The sequence below is a fragment of the Drosophila miranda genome, chromosome 4 (assembly GCF_003369915.1).
Source record: "Drosophila miranda strain MSH22 chromosome 4, D.miranda_PacBio2.1, whole genome shotgun sequence".
NCBI classification, from domain to species: Eukaryota; Metazoa; Arthropoda; class Insecta; order Diptera; family Drosophilidae; genus Drosophila; species Drosophila miranda.
The window spans coordinates 6,083,689-6,102,893 of record NC_046677.1 but is presented as its reverse complement, the minus strand read 5'-3'; the positions used below and the strand labels follow the sequence as shown (position 1 = coordinate 6,102,893).

The 19,205-nt window shown below is 42.3% G+C and overlaps 2 protein-coding genes across 3 annotated transcripts; both read right to left on the bottom strand.

The window, feature by feature from the left end:
• Positions 1-218: 218 nt before the first annotated feature.
• LOC108162539 (V-type proton ATPase 16 kDa proteolipid subunit-like) lies at positions 219-1,522 on the bottom strand. Of its 2 annotated transcripts, none has more exons than XM_017297323.2 (2): positions 1,379-1,522; positions 219-1,318 (listed from the first exon to the last, which is right to left on the bottom strand). In XM_017297323.2, exon 2 carries the CDS (start codon positions 1,302-1,304, stop codon positions 756-758), a length of 549 nt encoding a protein of 182 aa, XP_017152812.1. In that variant the 5' UTR covers positions 1,305-1,318; positions 1,379-1,522; the 3' UTR covers positions 219-755. The 2 variants fall into 2 exon arrangements, with proteins under 2 accessions (XP_017152812.1, XP_017152811.1); XM_017297322.2 differs by having other exon boundaries at positions 222-1,331; positions 1,379-1,518.
• Positions 1,523-1,674: 152 nt separating this feature from the next.
• Positions 1,675-18,682, bottom strand: LOC108162536 (zinc finger protein 585A). Its single transcript, XM_033393555.1, has 3 exons — positions 18,536-18,682; positions 3,838-5,742; positions 1,675-2,555 (listed from the first exon to the last, which is right to left on the bottom strand). The coding sequence occupies exons 2-3, from the start codon at positions 4,855-4,857 to the stop codon at positions 1,755-1,757; spliced, it is 1,821 nt and encodes a 606-aa protein (XP_033249446.1). The 5' UTR covers positions 4,858-5,742; positions 18,536-18,682; the 3' UTR covers positions 1,675-1,754.
• Between the last annotated feature and the right edge of the window lie 523 nt (positions 18,683-19,205).

Below are 19,205 nucleotides of genomic sequence, written 5' to 3'. Positions count from 1 at the left end.
TTTTGACCTCAAAAAATACCGAAAAGTATTAAAAACACCGTAGTCGGTCAATAATCTGAAAAACTGAAATAATCTAAAATCGATAAAAGGTTATACTCAGCTGATTTAAGGCTCGATAAACAAATTCAAAAATCCATAAAAAGTACTTCGTACTTAGTTCATTTTCTACTTTTTTTTTTTACTTTATTTGGTGTAAAATATGAGTGTATCATATTGATGATACGAAAACGCAATCTGGTATTTTTTTCATTCAGCCCGCCAATTTATAGTAATTGTGGCATCGGTTTTGTTTTAATTGTCTGAAAACGATGCAGCAGATGGTGACTCTGAGCAAAAGAGATTTGAGCTTCTTTTCTAAAGTTGGTTATTTACAATTATCGGATATTTTCCTACATTTTTTTAAGTGGATTTATGGATAAAAAACTGTCACACTGCTGAAAAATAGCACAGAGTTGTTTTTTATGCAATCGAAGCGCGAAAATTAAAAATACTGAAATGCTATTGAGCCGTTTTCGCAACACAGAAGAGTTGCACTCTTGCGAATTTCATTAATAATTTACAGCTTAAATATGTTTTTTTATGTTTTATTTGCATTTTAATCGAGTGTGACAATGTTATTGAGTAATTTGTGCCAAATTTCAACTGCAGAAAATTATTTATGAGGCTGCCACCGCGTGTGTGTGTGTTAGGTAAACAGCTGCCAGATTGTTTTAGTTTTGAGACAGGACGTTAACTTTCAAATTTGTTTCGGGGCATTAAACATCCACCGTATACATGTAGATGCCGAGAATAAGTCCATACAGTCCCAGTACCTCAGCGAATATCAAAATTAGAATCATCCCAACGAAGAGACGCGGCTGCAGAGCAGTGTGTCGCACACCCTCATCGCCAACAATACCAACAGCGTATCCGGCGGCCAGTCCAGTCATTCCTACAGATAGTCCTGCTGCCAGGTGGACGTATCCTTTGGCCAGCGAATACGTATTGCTAGTATCCAAAACACCAGAGATCAGCACGGCCACCACCAGTCCATAGATGGCTATAATTCCGGCCATCACTACGGGAATGATCGACTTCATGATCAACTCGGGACGCATCACTGCCGTGGCGGCTATGCCCGTTCCGGACACAGCGGTGCCATAGGCAGCCCCAAACGAGGACAATACTATTGCCGACACTACGCCCATTATCCCATAGAATGGCGCATAGGGTGGATACCGCTCCAAGTTGCGACAAGTCTCGGGACTATTGTGCAACTTCAGTGGAGCCAGAAGTAGTCCTAGGTTGTAACTTTGTGAAGCCATTATTTTGTGGCTATCTTTAAAGTAAGTCTTTTTTTAAATGTAGCATAAATCTTTGTTCTTAATCTTCAACGAACCTGTATATTAAGTCTTCAATAAAGCTCTTTTTCAGTGTATTATTCCTTCAATATTCTCTTTCGATCTGTTCTTTTTTACTGAACGTACACACGTACATCACAAAGGCAAGGGCAATGAAAATCTAGATTGAGATTATTCTATAAGAATGCTTAGTTTGAATGAAACTTAAAAACAAATTCTTAAGGCTACTAGAACATTAAATAAAGCAAAGCTTAAGAGGGATCTACCATTTCTAGATTTTGATTAGTCTATGAGGGGTTCAAGAACTAACTTTCTTGTGAAGTTAATCTCTTATATTAACAACAACAAAACAGGGACTTTAATATATGTTACAATTTTGGTTGATACATCCTGCTCCTTCTCCTACTATATGTCTCAGTATGTTCTTAGATTGCTTAGCAGGGATTGCTGGGCTGGTGGCGGCGGTGGTGGCATTGCAAACGGAGCTGACGCCATGGCCAGAGCCAGGCTGGTGGGAACCTGCATCTGCATCTGCCCCTGGGGTTGAGCCTTTCCGGGCGCTGGATATGACGAGGGCGTAGAGTCCAATGGTCGATACTGACACTTCTTGGCATGGGTGCGCATATTGCTGGACTGGGTGAAGGCCTGGTTGCAGTTGGGATGCGGACAGACGTAGGGCTTGCAGCCCGTGTGGTAGTTGAGATGCGTCTTCAGGTGATGTTTCTTCGTGAAGGCCTTGGGGCAGAGCGGACAGCTGAATGGCTTGATTCCGGAGTGTAGACGATGGTGCAGGGTCATGTTGCTGCGATCGGCAAAGGACTTGCCGCAAACAGAACACTGATACGGCTTCTCGCCGCTGTGGGTTCGCATGTGCTGCTTGAGGAGCATTTTCCGGGAGAAACGCTTGCCACATTCCGCGCACTTGTGCGGCTTGACGCCCGTATGGATGCGTACATGCATATTGAAGGCGACACGCTGGTTGAACGACTTGGGGCAGTAGGGGCACTCGTACTCCTTCCGATTCCGATGGATCTTCATGTGACTGCTGAGGTAGCCCTTGTCGTTGAAGGTCTTGCCACATTCGGGGCACTCGGCCGCAAACTCCTTGGTGCCGCGATGTACGGACAGGTGGTACTTGTAATTCCGCAGCTGGGAGAAGCCCTTGCCGCAGTCGGAGCACTCGTAACGTGGCGATTTGTGTGTCTTTTCGTGCGCCTGAAAGGGAGAGAAATATCGTTCAATGTTTTTGGCCATTTTGTAGGGGTCTCGTTATCTCTTTCGCAGACTGCTTGTCTCCCTCTCTCTCTTGCTGTTTCTAATGTATCTGTATCTGCCCTGCACCCATGCGTAAAACCAGTTCTCGCTTTGTTCGCTTCTGTTTTCGGGCTGCCTCCATTTTGACCATTTCGTGTTGGCCTTATCGAGATTTGCATAAGGCAGCCGATCGGCTCTCTTCTCTTCTCTCTGCTCTGCTCTATTCTTCTCTCTCGTCTTATCTTTTCTCTCTCTTTCTTTTGGTTCGTTGACTCCGCCCCCTCCTCTTAACTGGCCGAAGCCCCGCCCTGTTATGCTGATCTTTTAGTTTGTTGAGAAACTTGTTTTTGAAGGATCTTTTGAGAGTGAGGATTGGGTGAACAATATCTTATTTGAGTTATGGCCATATGAAAGGTTATTGCTGTTCAGGCGATACAGATTTTGTAGCTTTTGATGGAATCTTATAATGATCTTGTAGGGGGGTTTACTGCCAGACAAGTCTTTAACATGATGGTATATTTAATCAAATTGGAATTGAATTACTGTACAAAAATATATCCCCAAGAATTGTAGATTCGTACATAGGATGGCTATTTGAAGATGGATATCTATAATCTACTGAATAAATATTGTACCCATATTTCAAAGGAATCTCTCCAGTTTAAGATCACCACAACCTAAGATTGTTTAGCAGGTTTGGAATTTCTTTAATCTGATCCAAACATAGAACTTTGGAAGCTTTATTGGTTCGAAAACGTGTCAGGAACTATCTACTGGTTAAATATTATACCAATAATTCAAAGGAATCTCTCAAGTTTAAGATCACCAAAACATAAAATGGTTCAGCGGGTTTTGATTTTCTCTAATCTGTTTGAACGCTTCAGTGGTTCGAAAACGTGTCAGGAATGATATAAAGTTTGGAATAGATTACATCTCATGAAGTTTTTTCCGATATTTGGATTAATGGAACAGCCATTTTTTATCAGTTTTAAAATTTTTAAAGATAACGAATTGTTTGTGAAACACTATTAAATTCTTCACTTAGTTTTTATTTAAAGATTCTGGGTTGAAGGCCTCTTAAAAATCCTCTGAAATTCCTAAGCTGCTTGTAATCAAAAACATATATGAATAGTCACAAGGACTTCCATCCTAGCATTTAGTTCAGAGTCAGTTCTATATCTATTAATTATCTCTTTAAAGTTCCTTATACAAATTGTATCCCTTCTCCTTTCTCGAAACTCACCTGTAGAGTCTCGGAGCATCCAAAGACCTTCTCGCATATCCTGCACTTATAACTGATCTCCTCGGCGGCAGTGGGATTATATGGATTGATGGGATTGATTGAGCTGCTGCGGCTGGAGCTGATATTGCTTCCCATGCCGACGGCATTGGGCAGTAGTCCATCCATCTTTGGCATCAGTCCGGCGGCTGTTTGGGCCGTGTTCATACTGAAATTGGTGACGGTGGTCAGCGAGATGTTGGTGCTGTTGACCAGATCCCTAACTGGTCGCACTGCGGAGCTACTCGAACTGCTCACGGACGAGGCAGCGGGCGATATCAGAGGCGTGGACTTGTAGCCTGCCTGTAGCTTTTGGTAGTAGTCCAGGCATTCGAGGCAGTCCGGACGTGTGCAGGCGGTGGCTGTGGCTTTTGGACGGATTAGATTGGGATGTTGCTGCTGCTGTGGTGCCTGTCCATTGATCACATAGGGTGCAAAGTAGCGCTTCTGCTGTTGATGATGGTGCTGCTGCAGCTGCTGCTGTTGCTGGTAGGGTGACGTGGGTGGAGTGCTGAGGCCGGCAGCCGCCGCTGCAGCGGCATAGGCGGGCAGCAAATGTGGAAAGAACTGGGCATAGAATTTGGTGGCATTCGCCATAGCCACCAAATCCGGAGGCAGCATGGAGTAGCCCATATATGGAGGAGAGGCTGCAATCGTGGGCGGGACTTGGGGGGCTCCTTGGGGTTGGGTGCTGTGGCTGGTGCTTCCACTTTTGGAGAGATCGAGAATGTTGGCTGTGGCATCTGTTGGGGATGATCTCCTCTCCTTGCCCAGTATCCGACTGATGCTAAAATCCGTTACTTGGGCCGGAGCCTGGGCCACCGCTGGGGGACACTCATTTGTGGTGCTATTGGTGGAGCTGCTGGTGGTGCTGTTGGCATTTGTGGGTGAAGTGCGCGCTGGCGAGGGCGACATCTCGTAACTGCGCTGCAACATGGCGTGCTTGAAACCCATTCTCTTGCTCCGCACTACAGATTCGCTCATAGACTTCGGGATCGCTCCGGTTACTGGACTGGCAAAAATCGCTTCAGAGTGGGAACTGTCGCGGTGCGCGTCGGAACACGAAATGTCTTGGGATCAGCGCCAACAGCAGACCTCAACGTCTCTGGGCCAGGTCTAAACACAAGGCTCTGTCTCTCTCCGCCAGCCTCTGGCTCTCTGGTGTTTAATTGGTCGAGAAACAGGTTTCCCAACCAGGCCTCGCTCTGGGTCTCTCTTTCTGGGGCTCTGGCTCTCCAATTAACCAAGTTTGACTGCTGAGACAAACTGTCGCGCCTCCAATTACGAGAGCGCTGCAATCTCCAGAACCATTTGGTAGTAGCATTTTACTAGTCACATCTATCATAAGGCTTATCGCTGCCCTACGATCGCTCTGTCTCTCTTTCCTCTGTTCTTTTTCCCTCCAGAGTTCTCTCTCTCTCTCTCTCTCTCTGCTATTCTGTCTTTCTTTTTCTCTGTGGGATCATCCCTGCTGGCATCGCAGATAAAGTGACTAAGATTTCTTTTTGGCCGCGTTGTTTTTGTAATTAATTGCGGTAATAAAATGTGCGCATCGTTAAATTTTCAAAATGTATTTCTCTTGTTCCTCATCCACAGCCACAGCCACATCCACATCCTCGACTGCCTCTTCCTCCATCCCAAAAGGCATGTGTGAATCTTACGGTTATGAGCATTCGCATTCGGTGCGATCATCTCTCTTTCTCTCTCGTTCTGGGACGCTGGAAGAGGGAGAGGTGCCTCGGACAGTCGTGTGTGCCTTCAAGAGTGTGGGAAGGAGCTGGGACTGCAGGCTAGATGACATAATCAGTTGGAATGCGGGGATTCGGTGGAGTAATATGTAAAGGAGCTACTGTTGAGGTTTGGAGTAGGCTGAGAAAGTCATAAAAAGTTAAATAGTCATAGTTTTACTCACAGAATAACGACAGGTACAACTATAACTAGTTAGTGGAGTCCAGTGGAATGGAATAAGTGGAGACACAAAATCTATGAAGGTATGCTGAAACTGTAGATACGATGGTAAATATCTTTGCAATCGCATGTCGTCATTTCTCGATCTCAAACCTTCAAAAGGGTATGCAGAACGTACCCTAAAAATTATCCTAAACGAGCTAGACGATGGCTAGTCGAATTGTTAAATATTTGTAGCAGCTGTGAACTGTATGACTATCATCAGATCTTAAGATATATTGCAAACATTGACATGGTCCTTCATGGTAATACACCTGCCACTAAAGTTGAAAGGGGTATAGGGTTGAGCAAAGGCTCAAAGAACTTCTTTACACTCAGCCAAATTCTAGGATAATCTAAGAAATGGTATTTCTTTTAATTGATTTTAAAACATCATATGCCATGTCATTTTTTCTAAGATACTGATATACCCCAAGAATGCTCTTCACTTTCGCTTCACACAATGTTGGCTCGTCTATCACATTAATAATACTCGTACACCTTCCCAACCGACTTGCCACCCATTTCTCATCAGACTCGAACACCCACAAACTAGACCAACTTCCTATAAACTCTCGCCTATAAGCCGCTCCATCAAATCCGGTTCCAGACCAACAGGATTCCTTGCGATTCGATGGTCATGCATAGCATCAGTAGCGACCATAAAAATGTGCAAAACAAAATGCTCAGGGTGATTTGTGCCTGGATGGAAATCCCATAAATAACAAGGGAGTGCAGTGCAGTGCAGTGGGGAAAGAAAACCAAGGAGAGGATCCGACTTGGAGGATTCGCAAAGATGAGATGGTGACACATACAAACAGCCCAGAGCTCCGGGGAGAGAGATCTTCAAGGAAGCGAATGAACTGAACCCGAAACAAATGAAGTGGTATACATTTACAGCTACATGGAATGGTTTCGGTTTTGGAGTGGCTGTGACTCAGAAGGATTCTACGCTTAATTGCCAATTACTGAATCGAGTTTCTAATGTTCTTCTTGTACACGGTTTGTCGGCGATCACTTACAAAAAGATATTATCGGGAGAGAACAGAGCCCCCCAACGACAAGCCAGAACAGTGGCAAGCAGACTACTGATCCTCGCCCAAGAGATTGATAGTACTCGGACTGTCAACACGCGCTGTTATGGTTAGGTTAACCCCTCGATACTCATAAATTTCGATTAAGCAGGCCATTCATTATAATTATACGAGTATAAATATATGAACCCCAGAGAAGAACACCAAAAGACACCAAAAACTTGTTCAACCTTAGTTGAAAAACTCTTTTTCTTATTCGTTTTTCGGGTCGGTTTGCTCTTCGTGGAATTCCGCAAGATCATTTACATATAAACGAAGCGAAGGAAACTTTAAGTTTTAATTACAATCACTAAATCATCGAGAGCAGTGATCTTCCTATAGAGAGCTCCCAGCGACTCTCTGAGAGTTCGTTTTGTCGCATGACTAATGTTTATTAGCTGCTAATGGTTTGTTTTACAAAAGCTACGTGGTTGCCCCATCTTGTGGCATCCCAAGGCATTCCCGTCGTTCCTTCCCCTCCCCGATTTGGAGCCAGTGCCAACCGTTTCAACAGTTCAAAAACTGTTTCACCCGTTGACATTTTGACAAATTTCCAACTCCTTGTCGCCGCCGTCGTCGTCTTAGGCTTGGGGCCTGCCTGGCTCCAATGTAAGCTGATACCTATCTCAGATGTTCAGATGTACCTTACGTCTCGCTCTCTCTCTTCTGATCTGGCGATCTGCCTCTGTCTCTTCCTCTCCGTTCTTCTTCTTTGTTCACACTATTAATTTTCCGCTCGTTTCTGGCGGGTTCAGAGACTCCTCACTCCTTTGGTTCGTTCGGTGCCTCCTCTTGGGGTGGTCGGTATTTATCTTATTTTGTGTGCGTTTAAAACTTCTTTGTGAACCGAACCTCTTTAATGTCATGTGTTATCGGTTAATGATCAGCCGCGTTGCCAAGTGATTTTCTGTCAGCGGGTGATCATCTTTGCTGCCCCCACTCCCCACTCCTTCACCACTGATTTGGTTGTTCTCCTTTCGGATTCCGTTTAATTGCCTTAGTCGGTCGGATCTCGGTTTCGGTTTTAGGTTGGTCCGTAGTCTTGGGTCTTTGGACCCTCTTTTGTGCGTTGTGTTATGTGTAGCTTGACAAATGTGTTGATTTGCAAAGTTTATTGTGTGTGTCATGGGGGTCCAGAGAGACTTTAGCACAAAGATTAAGCGCTCTTTTTGGGGTTGCGGATTGCTCAAGGTTGAAATGAAGTGAGGTAAAGATTTGGCATGGGTGGTGTTGGTGTTTTTAAGTGGAATTCGAAGCACAGAGAGATATATAATCTGTAGAGGCAAGATTAATTAAATATTGAGGGTTCAATAATTTAAATATATTATATATTTTGAAAATATGCTAAAATTATTGTCATAGAGTGCCTAAAGACGGAAAGCAAGGCGTTTCCGAAAAGAACTCTTTTGTTTCAGCTCTAATTCTGATTTAATACTTTTGGTATTTTCAGTATTTTTTTTACCTATAAACTTTCGCTCCTTGAACCATAAATACCATTACCATAAACAATTGGAAAACTATTTATAAATATACCTAAAATTTACAATTTAAATTTGTTCCACTTTACAGTTCTATACTCTCCATCTCTCAATATTCCAACCTTTCTCTTTCATTCCAGGCACTAAATCGCTAGACACCCAATCCCTCGCAGTTGCATGTCAGTTTCCATCCTAAGCCCTACTTAATGGCTCAATTTGAAGAGCTCCACTTCAAACCACAACCGTAAAATCTCTCCCAAAACCCCATGCAAATTCCAAATGGACGCCCACGCTGCATTTCCCATTGATTCAGAGAGACGCCTTACAACATTTATGTAGCCGTCAGGCCTTGGCAATAAAACAAAGCCCAAAAGAGGCCTCGCCAACAGGCGTTTAGGAGGTGTTATACTATTGTCTGCCCCGATATAAATTATATGGACTGAAATAAAAGTTTGCTGAAAACGAGACAAAGACAAAGAAGAGTGGAGAGCGGACAAAGCGATATTCATAAATTATATATGCACGCCTATATACAGATACAAAGGTACATACATATATACTTATATGTATCTGTGGAGTATGGCCAGGCGATGTTGTAGATCAGAATCATTTCAATTAATTCGGATATAAAATACAACAAAAAGACGCGGAGCGGAGCGGCGTTTGCAAAATGAACCGCGTGTGCTCGAATATATCAAATTTCAATATAAATGAGCCACAAGCATAAATCAAGAGCCACCACTCTCAAGTCCCCCCCACAGACCCCCCAGATAGTAGTGGGACTGGACTCCAAAAAGAGTGTAGAAACAAACACGCCGGAGATCGTTTGACTTTTAATGAATCCTAAAAAAAGAGTAATACTCCTCTTCACACAAACAACACGAAACCCAAATTTAATGGACTGACGGATGGCTGTCAAACGTCTTGGAAAGACCGTCTTTAAGAGAACTTTCTTTGCTGTAAAATGTAATTTATTTTATTTTTACAACAATTCAAATGAAATCCCAACAAGTAGACTGAGAAAGAGATGGCCGAGAAGGCAGAGTCCACAGAAAGAGACAGACACACAGACAGGCCGAGAGAACTAAACATTTAATTCGACGTTAATTATGTTAATGAAAACACATTTCACATGCAGGAATTAAAATCAAATTTTTCAATTTAAATTCGATCGCATCGCATGGACCATTTTTATTCGAAAACACATTTCATTGGAATCGCTGAGGGTGTGCGATAGAGATACCGCTATTCATCGACTGGCCAGTGGAAGCGAGAGGGCCATCGAGCTGATCTGCTTATTGAGAAATTGTGTGGAGCATTGTAATAAATCTACGGAGAAACACAACCGAGATCCAAGGGGTATGCAAAGTTGTCGCCAACGCAATCTGTGTGGCTGGGGCTGTTGCTTTTGTTTGTTGTGTGCTAGAAAATGAGTGATTAACTACAAATTTGTGAATAGATAAAAGAGCTAGAAGACACTTGAAGAAAATTGGCCAGGGAAATGGGTATGAAGCAGGAAAGAAGCTCCCAAATATCTGGCTCTGAGTCGAGGCACTACAAATTGTAGAAGGGATAAATTTTGTACCAATATTGTACAGGAACCGCCCATATTTATATGTAAATATATCTATAATTGTATGTTTCTAAACAGGTCTCTATAACAATTTTATCCTGATTATTTTTAATTCATTTCACAGATTTTATTTCTATACTGAACTCTTTTTTCGCCGTAAATGACCACTCATGACCTCTTCCCTCTTAAAGCAACCCCAAAAAATTTCCCTACATTTTAAAATACATTCACCCATCAATTTCCCTCAGTGTATGCTCTCAGTTTAAACAACCTAACACCACAAGCAAACATTTTTTCGCGGCAAGCTTTAATGGTCGCAGCCACACATTTAAATGCGCTACATTATTCTCTCATTAAGATCTTGGGGCGGCGACTGCCCAGATGTTTTTGGCTTCCTGAGCAAAATCAATCAAAACTTTAACGATGTGACAGGTTAACAAGTCTCTCGCTCTCCCTCTACCTGTCTCTCCCCCCGCGAAAGGGGAAACGCCCAAAAGCAGTGATCCACTAGACAAAAAATAAGCTTGAATTGACTTTACTTGATTTGGTGGCTTATGGTGGTGTGGAGGCTTTGATGAGGCCGACGAACGGAGAGTGCGAAATTTGCATAACTTAATTATGAGAGTTCTTTGTGGAAACTATTTGGGTGGCGGTCACTCCATCACGATAAGATGAACGAGCATTTCAAAGGCGATTTATTGCTTTCGAATTGCCATCCATCAGAAGGTCTTTGTAGTCTCCATTTTGGCAATTCTCAGTATTATCGAGAGTGACTGATGTGAGCGATGCGATCCCCTCAATTTTCACACAATTAAAGACAACTATTTTCATTCACAAAATCGTTGGGCCTTTCTTTTTTAACGATCTATGGGTAAACGGCGGTAGGTTGGTGGTCGGTCACCTTTTAACGACATTTTCCGAAAAGGATTTTCACTTTTTCTCAGCCTAAACGCTGTCTAATCTGGCATCGTAAATCCGTGGAGCGTTGCTGGTCCGTGTTTTGTCATAGCTTTTCATTTAATAAACTGAAAACTACAGCCGGCCGACGGCCAAGCCACATACCAAGCAGCTAATTATCTTAATGACAATTATTACTAAAGTGCGAGTAAAGACAGAAGCATAAAAAATAGGTGGAAATACAAAGAAATAAACCTCAAGTCGGACCCGAGTCTCCTCCGAGAGACGACATGACACAATAGCCCACAATTATCACAAATGACCATAATTATTATCAACAAATGATAAAAAGAAAAAAACACACAACTAAAAAAGGATCATAAAAACCACAAGATGGGAGTTGCGGCTGTAGATAGGCTGTCTTTAGTACCTAAGATCTATTGTGTATCGTCTCCCCTGGGAATGGAAGCACTGAACAATCTTGGTCTGTAGTATGTTAAATGTTAGCACAAACCAAAATTAACTGGAAGTGTCTACTTAATGGGTGCCAATTGAAAGATCTTTAATAAGGTACCAAGCATATTTGTTGAGAGAAGTTAGTTAAGAGGGAAGATCTTCAATGGAGTTGTATGAACAATTATAGATTAAAGTGCATTTAGATCTTAAGACAGGAAGTAGCAAGTTTTTCAATGATTTTTCTTGTCAATGGAGAGCATTAATAACGTTTTTGATAAATCAAATAAAGCACCTTGAATTCCAATTAAAGATTCCTTTTTGGAAGACGATATTTCCAGAGTGTTCTCTGGATAGTGCCGTATTTTTTGTGATTGATATTTAAATCAATTCTAAAACTTTTTTAAGAAATGTAAAATCCTATAGTTAATTTTCATTTGAAATGGAAAACATTGGTGCATCCAAAGCATGGCATTTATGGGCCCCTTTTATGTGTGTCGTCCGTCCGTCCATCCATTGTCATCTCCTGTCACAAAAGGCGGCAACAGGTGGACAATTACCTAAGCAGCAACGACAATAACCACTATGAAACATGCGTTAATTGCTCAGAGACGGGGATACGGACTGATGCTGTTGCTACTGGCTGCTATGGGTGCTACTTGGGACACCGCTTGGGGCCTGGGGTACCTGGGGCACGGTGACAAAATTAAACTTAATTGTTTTATGACAGGCCTGGACCGCCGTCAGGCACTCTGGAGTCTGTGTTTCGGTCTGTGTAGCCTATGGATAGCTGGATGGAATGGTTGTGGAGGCTTTTGATTCAAACTTGGAATCAGAGTCACCGCCAGAGGAGCCTCCACTCCAGTGACAGGCAGCTTCCAAGGCGGACAGCGGCAAAAACAGTTGACATTTTTTAGGGTCTTTAGCTGCGTTTCTTTGTTTAGTTTTTTTCTCTTTTTTTTTTGTTTAATTGTTTTTCTTGTAAACTATTTTTGTTGCTTGGCGTTTTTTCTTCAGTTTGTCGCAGCTCCCATTTTATAATATTTATTAAAAAATGTTTTACCCAGAAGTCGAGATTTTGTGTAATGAAGCAGAGCACAGCAGGTGCTCTCCAGCCAGCTCTGGGTTATGGACCCCAACTCCGAAGGCGGCCAGGCCACATTTCTATCATTGTTTTAAGGTAAACTTTAAGCATTTTTATGTCAATCAGACTAGAGGAGAGCTGGAGCCCAAAGGAGTCTTTAGCTTAATGAAAGGAAAAGGTTTTTTAGCTTTTTGTTATTTGTGGAAATCATTTAGTTGACTATTTGTCTTAAAATGCTTTAATGAAGTTCCTTTAGCGTTGCACAAGCGGTTGAGAGAAGTGAATGGCAGAGATCTTTGGGGGAGTTGGTCTAGATCGGAAAATGGATTAGATTTCAGACATTAGAATATTATAGTCTAAATATTTGATAGCTGGTATAACTATCAGCTATCTCTTGAGACCAAAGGAAACCCTTCACCACCTTGAATCCAATATCAATGAATTTCCTAATGAAATACATTTAATAAAGAATTTTAATGAGATATAATAGCCATTGCGATGAGAGGTTAATACATTTCGACATTAATTTGTGCTGTTTAATGCCGACCTAAATTCCTATTGAACCGTTTTTCCAGAGTTTCTTTTACAGCTAGCCGCTAGAGGAAAGGAAGTCAGACAGACTTCTGTCCATCAGACGACAATATCTCTTAGCTGATTGTCATTTGTCAAAAGGGTTGGGAGGGAGTTGGGAAGACTGAGTGGATGGATAGATGGATGGATGGACAGTTCGAGGGGAAACAAAAAAATAAAATCGCCCAATTAGCGACACAGTTAAACGTCAACATCCTCACGGCTTCACATCCGGAGGAGCTGCCCAGCCTGTTTCTGTCCCATTGTCACACTGTCTGCCTGTCTCTGTCACTGCCTGTCTGTCTCTCTCACTTCTCATATGTAACCTGTGACGGTTACATTTTCGCCGTCAATCAGCGGGCGCCTGCCTCAAAAAATGCGGAACCGACAAAAAGCCGCAATAAAAACCCAACCAGACAACCGCCAAGACACCGTCCTGGGGGCTGTCGTCTTCGATTGCCGAGCCTTTGGCGCAATTAGCCGACAATTATCATTTCGAACACATGTGGATCAGATCAGTTCAGTTCAGAGCATAGTGACGACGGTGGTCTCTGTTTGGCACTCGGCACTAGTGGCTGTGAAATTGGGTTTATTGAGCCGCTAAAACATTTTACAAATGTCACGAGTCTCAAACTTATTTATTCATGTTTTACAGCCTCAACGAACAATGCAATCGACGTTTTCATTAGCGTCATCATAAAAACACTAAAACAAAAATGGTAAACAAATGTTGGAGACACAACGAATACTCGAATATTGTGTAGCAATATTTCATTTGATCGAGAAGCTACCGTTTCTCGAGACAAATCCATGGTCTGTTTGTGGACAAAGCCGTCCCATTGTCCATCGATCGAGGCTTTTGTGGGCGCCCTGTTATCGACTCTCGGGTCTCGAATTTCCAGTGACGTATAATTGATTAACACCCAGTTTTATTTTCCGGGGTTTCTGTTTATGATTCTGTTATTTGACTTAGTTATTTAATACGTTTTTGCCGCCTGAGTAGCCGGAACTAAAGGTGCCATCAATGTGGGGTGAAATGAAGTGAAATGCATTTATGGCCAAACACTTTCTTCGCTTCAAAAATCGAAACTTTTGATGGATGGCCCATCTTGCAAAGGGGTATTTGAGAATGACGCCATGGTCGTAAGAGGTTGTGTCAATATAATGGCTTTTGAGATGCGGTGAAGATGGGTAAACGTGCAGAATACCAAGAATATTTCAAAGACGTTTGTGTGAAGACAAAAATGCTTTAAAAGTGCTATTGCAGCACCCTCCATAAAAACGTCTGTCAACAGAGAAGAACTTAGAACGTGATATCCAGTAGAGGTTTTATTATCGTAGGTTAAACATACCTATAGTCTTTTACAATCCACCATCATTTAAAGCTACCATCGACCACCTTTTTATTCTATCCTTGGCGTTAACCTTAACTAAACTTTCACTCTTTCATGCAGCCAGCAGCAACCATCCTTTGAAAGATACTACCACCAGCCATTCACAACCATGCCATTCAATTTTATGCACTAAACCTGTCAATAATTCACTGATGCATCATCACTCAAATCCCCCAAGCAGCAATTGGAACATTTAATTAATTTAATTAACTAAAGGATTAACTGCTGAGATCGAAAATGCCCAGAGGGAGGAATGTGAATTGCTTGGAACCAGAGGCGCACATCAATAAGTACTAGTACTAGCTACTACTAGCTTCCTCATCGGCAAAACACCAATGTGAAGTCAGAGATGGAACTGAAGCTGTAGCTGTAGCTGGGAAGCTGGGAGCTAATCAAGCGGCATTCAGGCAATGGCAACGCTTTGCTATGCAGTCAGCACGCTTTATAAAATAATGATTGGGGTAGGCGGGTAGGCGGAGTACGGTCAAAGAGGGAGTTTGGGAACCGATCCATCCTCCTTTTGATTGCACCCGTAAGTGCCATATTGTCACCGTTTGATCAATCAAACCAGCCGCCGCGAGGAGGCATGGCATTGCATTGAGGAGACGCTACCGACAGACAGACAGACAGATCGTAAATGTAACTCAATCCCCATTGATGATTGTTGCGTAACTTGTTTCCACTCGATGCTGCAGTTGCTGTTGCAATTAGCTTTCAATCTCCCAGCTTTGCTTGAGTCGATCGGTTCGTTCTGCTCTTTTGCTCATCGATGCTGAGCTGCTGGGCTGCTGGGTCCTTCGCTAATTGACAATATTTATGAACACGTACGCATTTTATCGCCCCCAGTCCCGTAATTGGGAACGAGCGCCGTCGTCGCCCACAGCTGCTTCTGCTGCTGCTGCTGGGCCAATTATTTTCATCAAAATTGTTGACAGTCTTCAACGTGCCACAATGAAGAGATCTGCGCGATCTTAGCGATCTCCCAGTGCCCGTGCCCCCAACTCCTTCGCTCCGTACCACGTTTTGGTTATACGAATGCCAAACTGTGCCATAAATTGTCACTAGATGAGAGATCTCTCTGGATTCTATGGGGCGGCAGCAGGTCTTGACTTGCACTGCGCTGCCCACTGTTCACCGTTTGCCGTTTTCTCAGTTTTGCTGTTTAATTAAATTTACTTTAATTGCACATAAAAGCATTCTTTGTACTTTTTTTTGTATTCAAACAAGTTCCATTTTGTGTGTGTTCGAGCACAAAAAGTAGTTTCTGCCGGTTGACAGACGTCGAAGTGCTTCCAGCCAGATGATAGACATTAACCTCTGGGGCGAGAACTCTGTGTGCGTCACATGGGGCACATTTACGTAAAGAATAGAATCGCCATTATATTCTTAATGGCAAGTGACAAATGTGAGAGATGTTTATGGTGGAATAAACAGAAAAATGTGCTCCTAACGAAACGAATATGAGGTACCTAGAACGAAAACAGGTGCGAATAATTATTGAACAAATAATATTAAGAAAACTTCGATTAGTTCCACCAGGACGTTTGCGTAAGGAAAGGTGCATACATCAGTGTCAAAATCTGTGTTCTATATAATGAAGTATTGGAATAATCAGGCATATATATTTTCCTGTTATATAAAAAAAGCCAGGCGTTTGGGTGCCCAATATATTGCGCAATATTCTTAGAAATAAAATGTGCTACTCTTGGGATCATATTCGAACGCTGTGCGCCTCAACCAAATATAATGGCAATGGCTTGTTCCCAATTGCTTAAATACCCATTTGTATCTCTTGGCTGTTTAGTTTTAGATTCTTTTGAAAGCAGATTTCCTTGGTCTTGATTACTTAGAAGGGAAGGCACCTTAAAGTTTGACCCTAATTGAGTTGAATACTCGCACAAATAAACTCCAACTCGCAGATTGATTTCTGTCCAACAAAGATTGATCTACGAGTGGGATTCAAAGTAGAGCGGGGCTTCCGTTTAATTTTGTTAAGCCCAGAAACCCACCAAGTAAATTTCGTTTGAAATTCAATTAAAGAATCCAGTCGTATGACCTTCCAAATGCAACTTTTCGATCGTTCTTCTAACTCTTTTTTTGGGAGGGGGCCATAAAGTCAGAGCTACTGGATGGGGGCCATGCATAAACAGTTTTATTCGTTTCTGGTCTTTGTACTCAACAATAATGTTAGGGTTTGTGTGCATTGGATAAACGAAAATTAAAATTATAAAACAATTAAAGGCGGTCAACGTCAACGGCAACTTGTACGAGTGCGCTCCGCTCGTATGAATGTAGGGAATGGCTAATTAAATGTAATTAATTTTCACATGCCTCAAAATTAAATGCATTTAAATCAAAGAGAGCCGAGAGAGTGCGAGCTTTATATACGAGTATACTATAGCGTATGTTTTAATAGCCCCCGACGACTGACTCTTAAAAGTGATTTAAAAAGTTTCATTAAGATAAACAGCAACAACCACAAAGTGTTATAGCAATTTAAATTTTAATTTAAGCTCACGGTGGCTGGCTGGCTATGACGACAGGTGAATAAACCATGGGTCAGAAAAAAAAACAAAACTAAACTACAGAGAAAAGATCAGACTAAAAAATAACATCTTGGGGCCATTTACCGTTGCGCCCTCGAGGCGTGGCCGACTATCTGTGGTTTCATTTTATTTTCGAGGGCATCCTCCTCTCCCCAACAACATATTAATGGCCCGACCAACCATTTCAGACAAACAAATTGTCGGCTACTGTCGGATGGCATGGGATCCCATGTCTCTCCCCTTTTTTGAGGTTGGCTTGGCTTTCTCGCTCGTAACAAGAGATCTTCCAACAAGAAACCAAGCCGAAATTCAAGGAAAAAAATGGCGTTTAACTGTAACTCGCGCAATGTGAAACATTTTCGGGTCAGGTGCACAGGCCCCAGACTCCCCAGAGATTTCACCAACCTGTGTCCCAGACAACGCACCAAAATTTTTTTTTGTCTTTGTTTTCTGTTCGTTGGGTCCATTATCTTACGGTAATATCACTCATAAAGCGTTGTCTGTTTTCGGTACGAGTATTGTGCGGCTGCTGGTGCGCCACCATCACACATCAACATCTCCATGATTCATGATCATCGTCCGCCGGTCAACCTTCGCGATCTCTAGTGAACAAGTACAACATATAGCAACTTAAGCTCGTTATGGTTTCCTCTACACACACGTACGAGTATCTCCCTCTTTTCATAATTTTTTGGTGCTTTTGGTGTTACTTTTTCGTTTGGCTCTTGCGCAGATTTATGTTCGAGTTGTTCATTTTGATTGGTAAGCTCATGTTGAGGTATTTTTTCATTTATTTGTTCGTTTATTTTGTCTTTTGTGTATGTATTTCTTTGAGGTTTATTGCAAGACATTTATTTTGGTGTCTCGTTGTCTTTGGTTTCGGCTGCAATTTCCGGTTAAGCAGCACATTCCAGTCGGCCATTTTGCTGCCGAATGAGAGGTAGGAAGAATACTTTTAAGAAGTATCTTTTGTTTGAGTTATAGATATTTGTTTACGGATAAAGCACTTTGTTTTAAGAGAGCTCTAAAAATATATCATTTAAAATTAATTTTAAAAACTTAAAGCTGTCGAAAGGACACCAGGATCTACTATATCCGTGTTATACCATATTCTTTATTTATAATTAGAATTTGAAGTATCCCTACAATACCTCAAAATTGTAAAAGCATCCCATTTAAACATCTTTACCGCTCAAAAAGCATAATTCTAATTCTTATTTGAAGTATCCCTACATTATCTAAAAATTATATACGCATCCCATTTAAACATCTTTACTGCCCAAAAAGTCGTGCACATTATTTGGAAAATGTATCATCCCACAACAACGTTATCTGTCATATGAAACATTTACCACTTAGTACGACGACAACCGTCAGACAACCGTTCCAACCGCACCACAAAGCTCCATGCCATAATGCACTCATAATGCGACTCGTGCGCCCGCTCAGAGAAGGGGAAGGGAGGGATGGAGGGGGCAAGATTGGGAGCAGAGGATTACGGGAGCGAGGCCTTAAAACGCGCGTTAATTAGCCGTACGTGAGGAGTGCGTTTGTCAAGCGGTTAAATGGGCAACGACTGCTACCCTCCGCTCTGCGCGGTTCAGAAATTTTATCAAAAAACTCAAATCAGTTACAGCAAAAGCTCACCTGCAACAATGACAAGTGTTGATGACGATGAACGATGAACGAGGTATGGGGTCCGAGATAATCGTACGCCGTACGTGGACGTGGACGGGGAGTGACGAGACAGAGACCCAATTGTGTGTGTGGAGGTCTCACTTGACCCGTGTCCACCATTCGTTAAGCTTGGCTATAAAACAAAATGAAAAATGTTGTTGCAAAACAAAAAACAAGCTGAACAAAAAAAAAACAGACTCTGAAACACTTGTATCCCATCAAGTACTGGGGAGGAATGGGGGTTAAGTGGAGGGCATCGAAGGAGCTGCTCTATTAGATTTAAACGTAATGATTAAACCACAGTCAGACAGAGACTCCAGTGCAAGTGCAATCAATTCTGGAAAAGTTCCAGAGCTCTGACCCCAGGCAATCCATTATCCTTGACCTTTCGTTTATTTACACGATTGTTCTGTTCTGCCCGTGGCATGTACGGGATTTACATATTTCACAGTTCTCTTTAGCTACGAGTGCGCGTACCAATTAAAAGCAATGCTGGAGATTGTTGAAGCATAGGAATTTTTATGGGCTATGAGGTCAGGAAAACAACCACAAGACAGAAAGGGGATCGGAAAGAATGTTTAGGAGTCAGTGTGATTTTGCTTGAAGAACATACCGTATAGCCTGGGTTGTGATTTCTTGT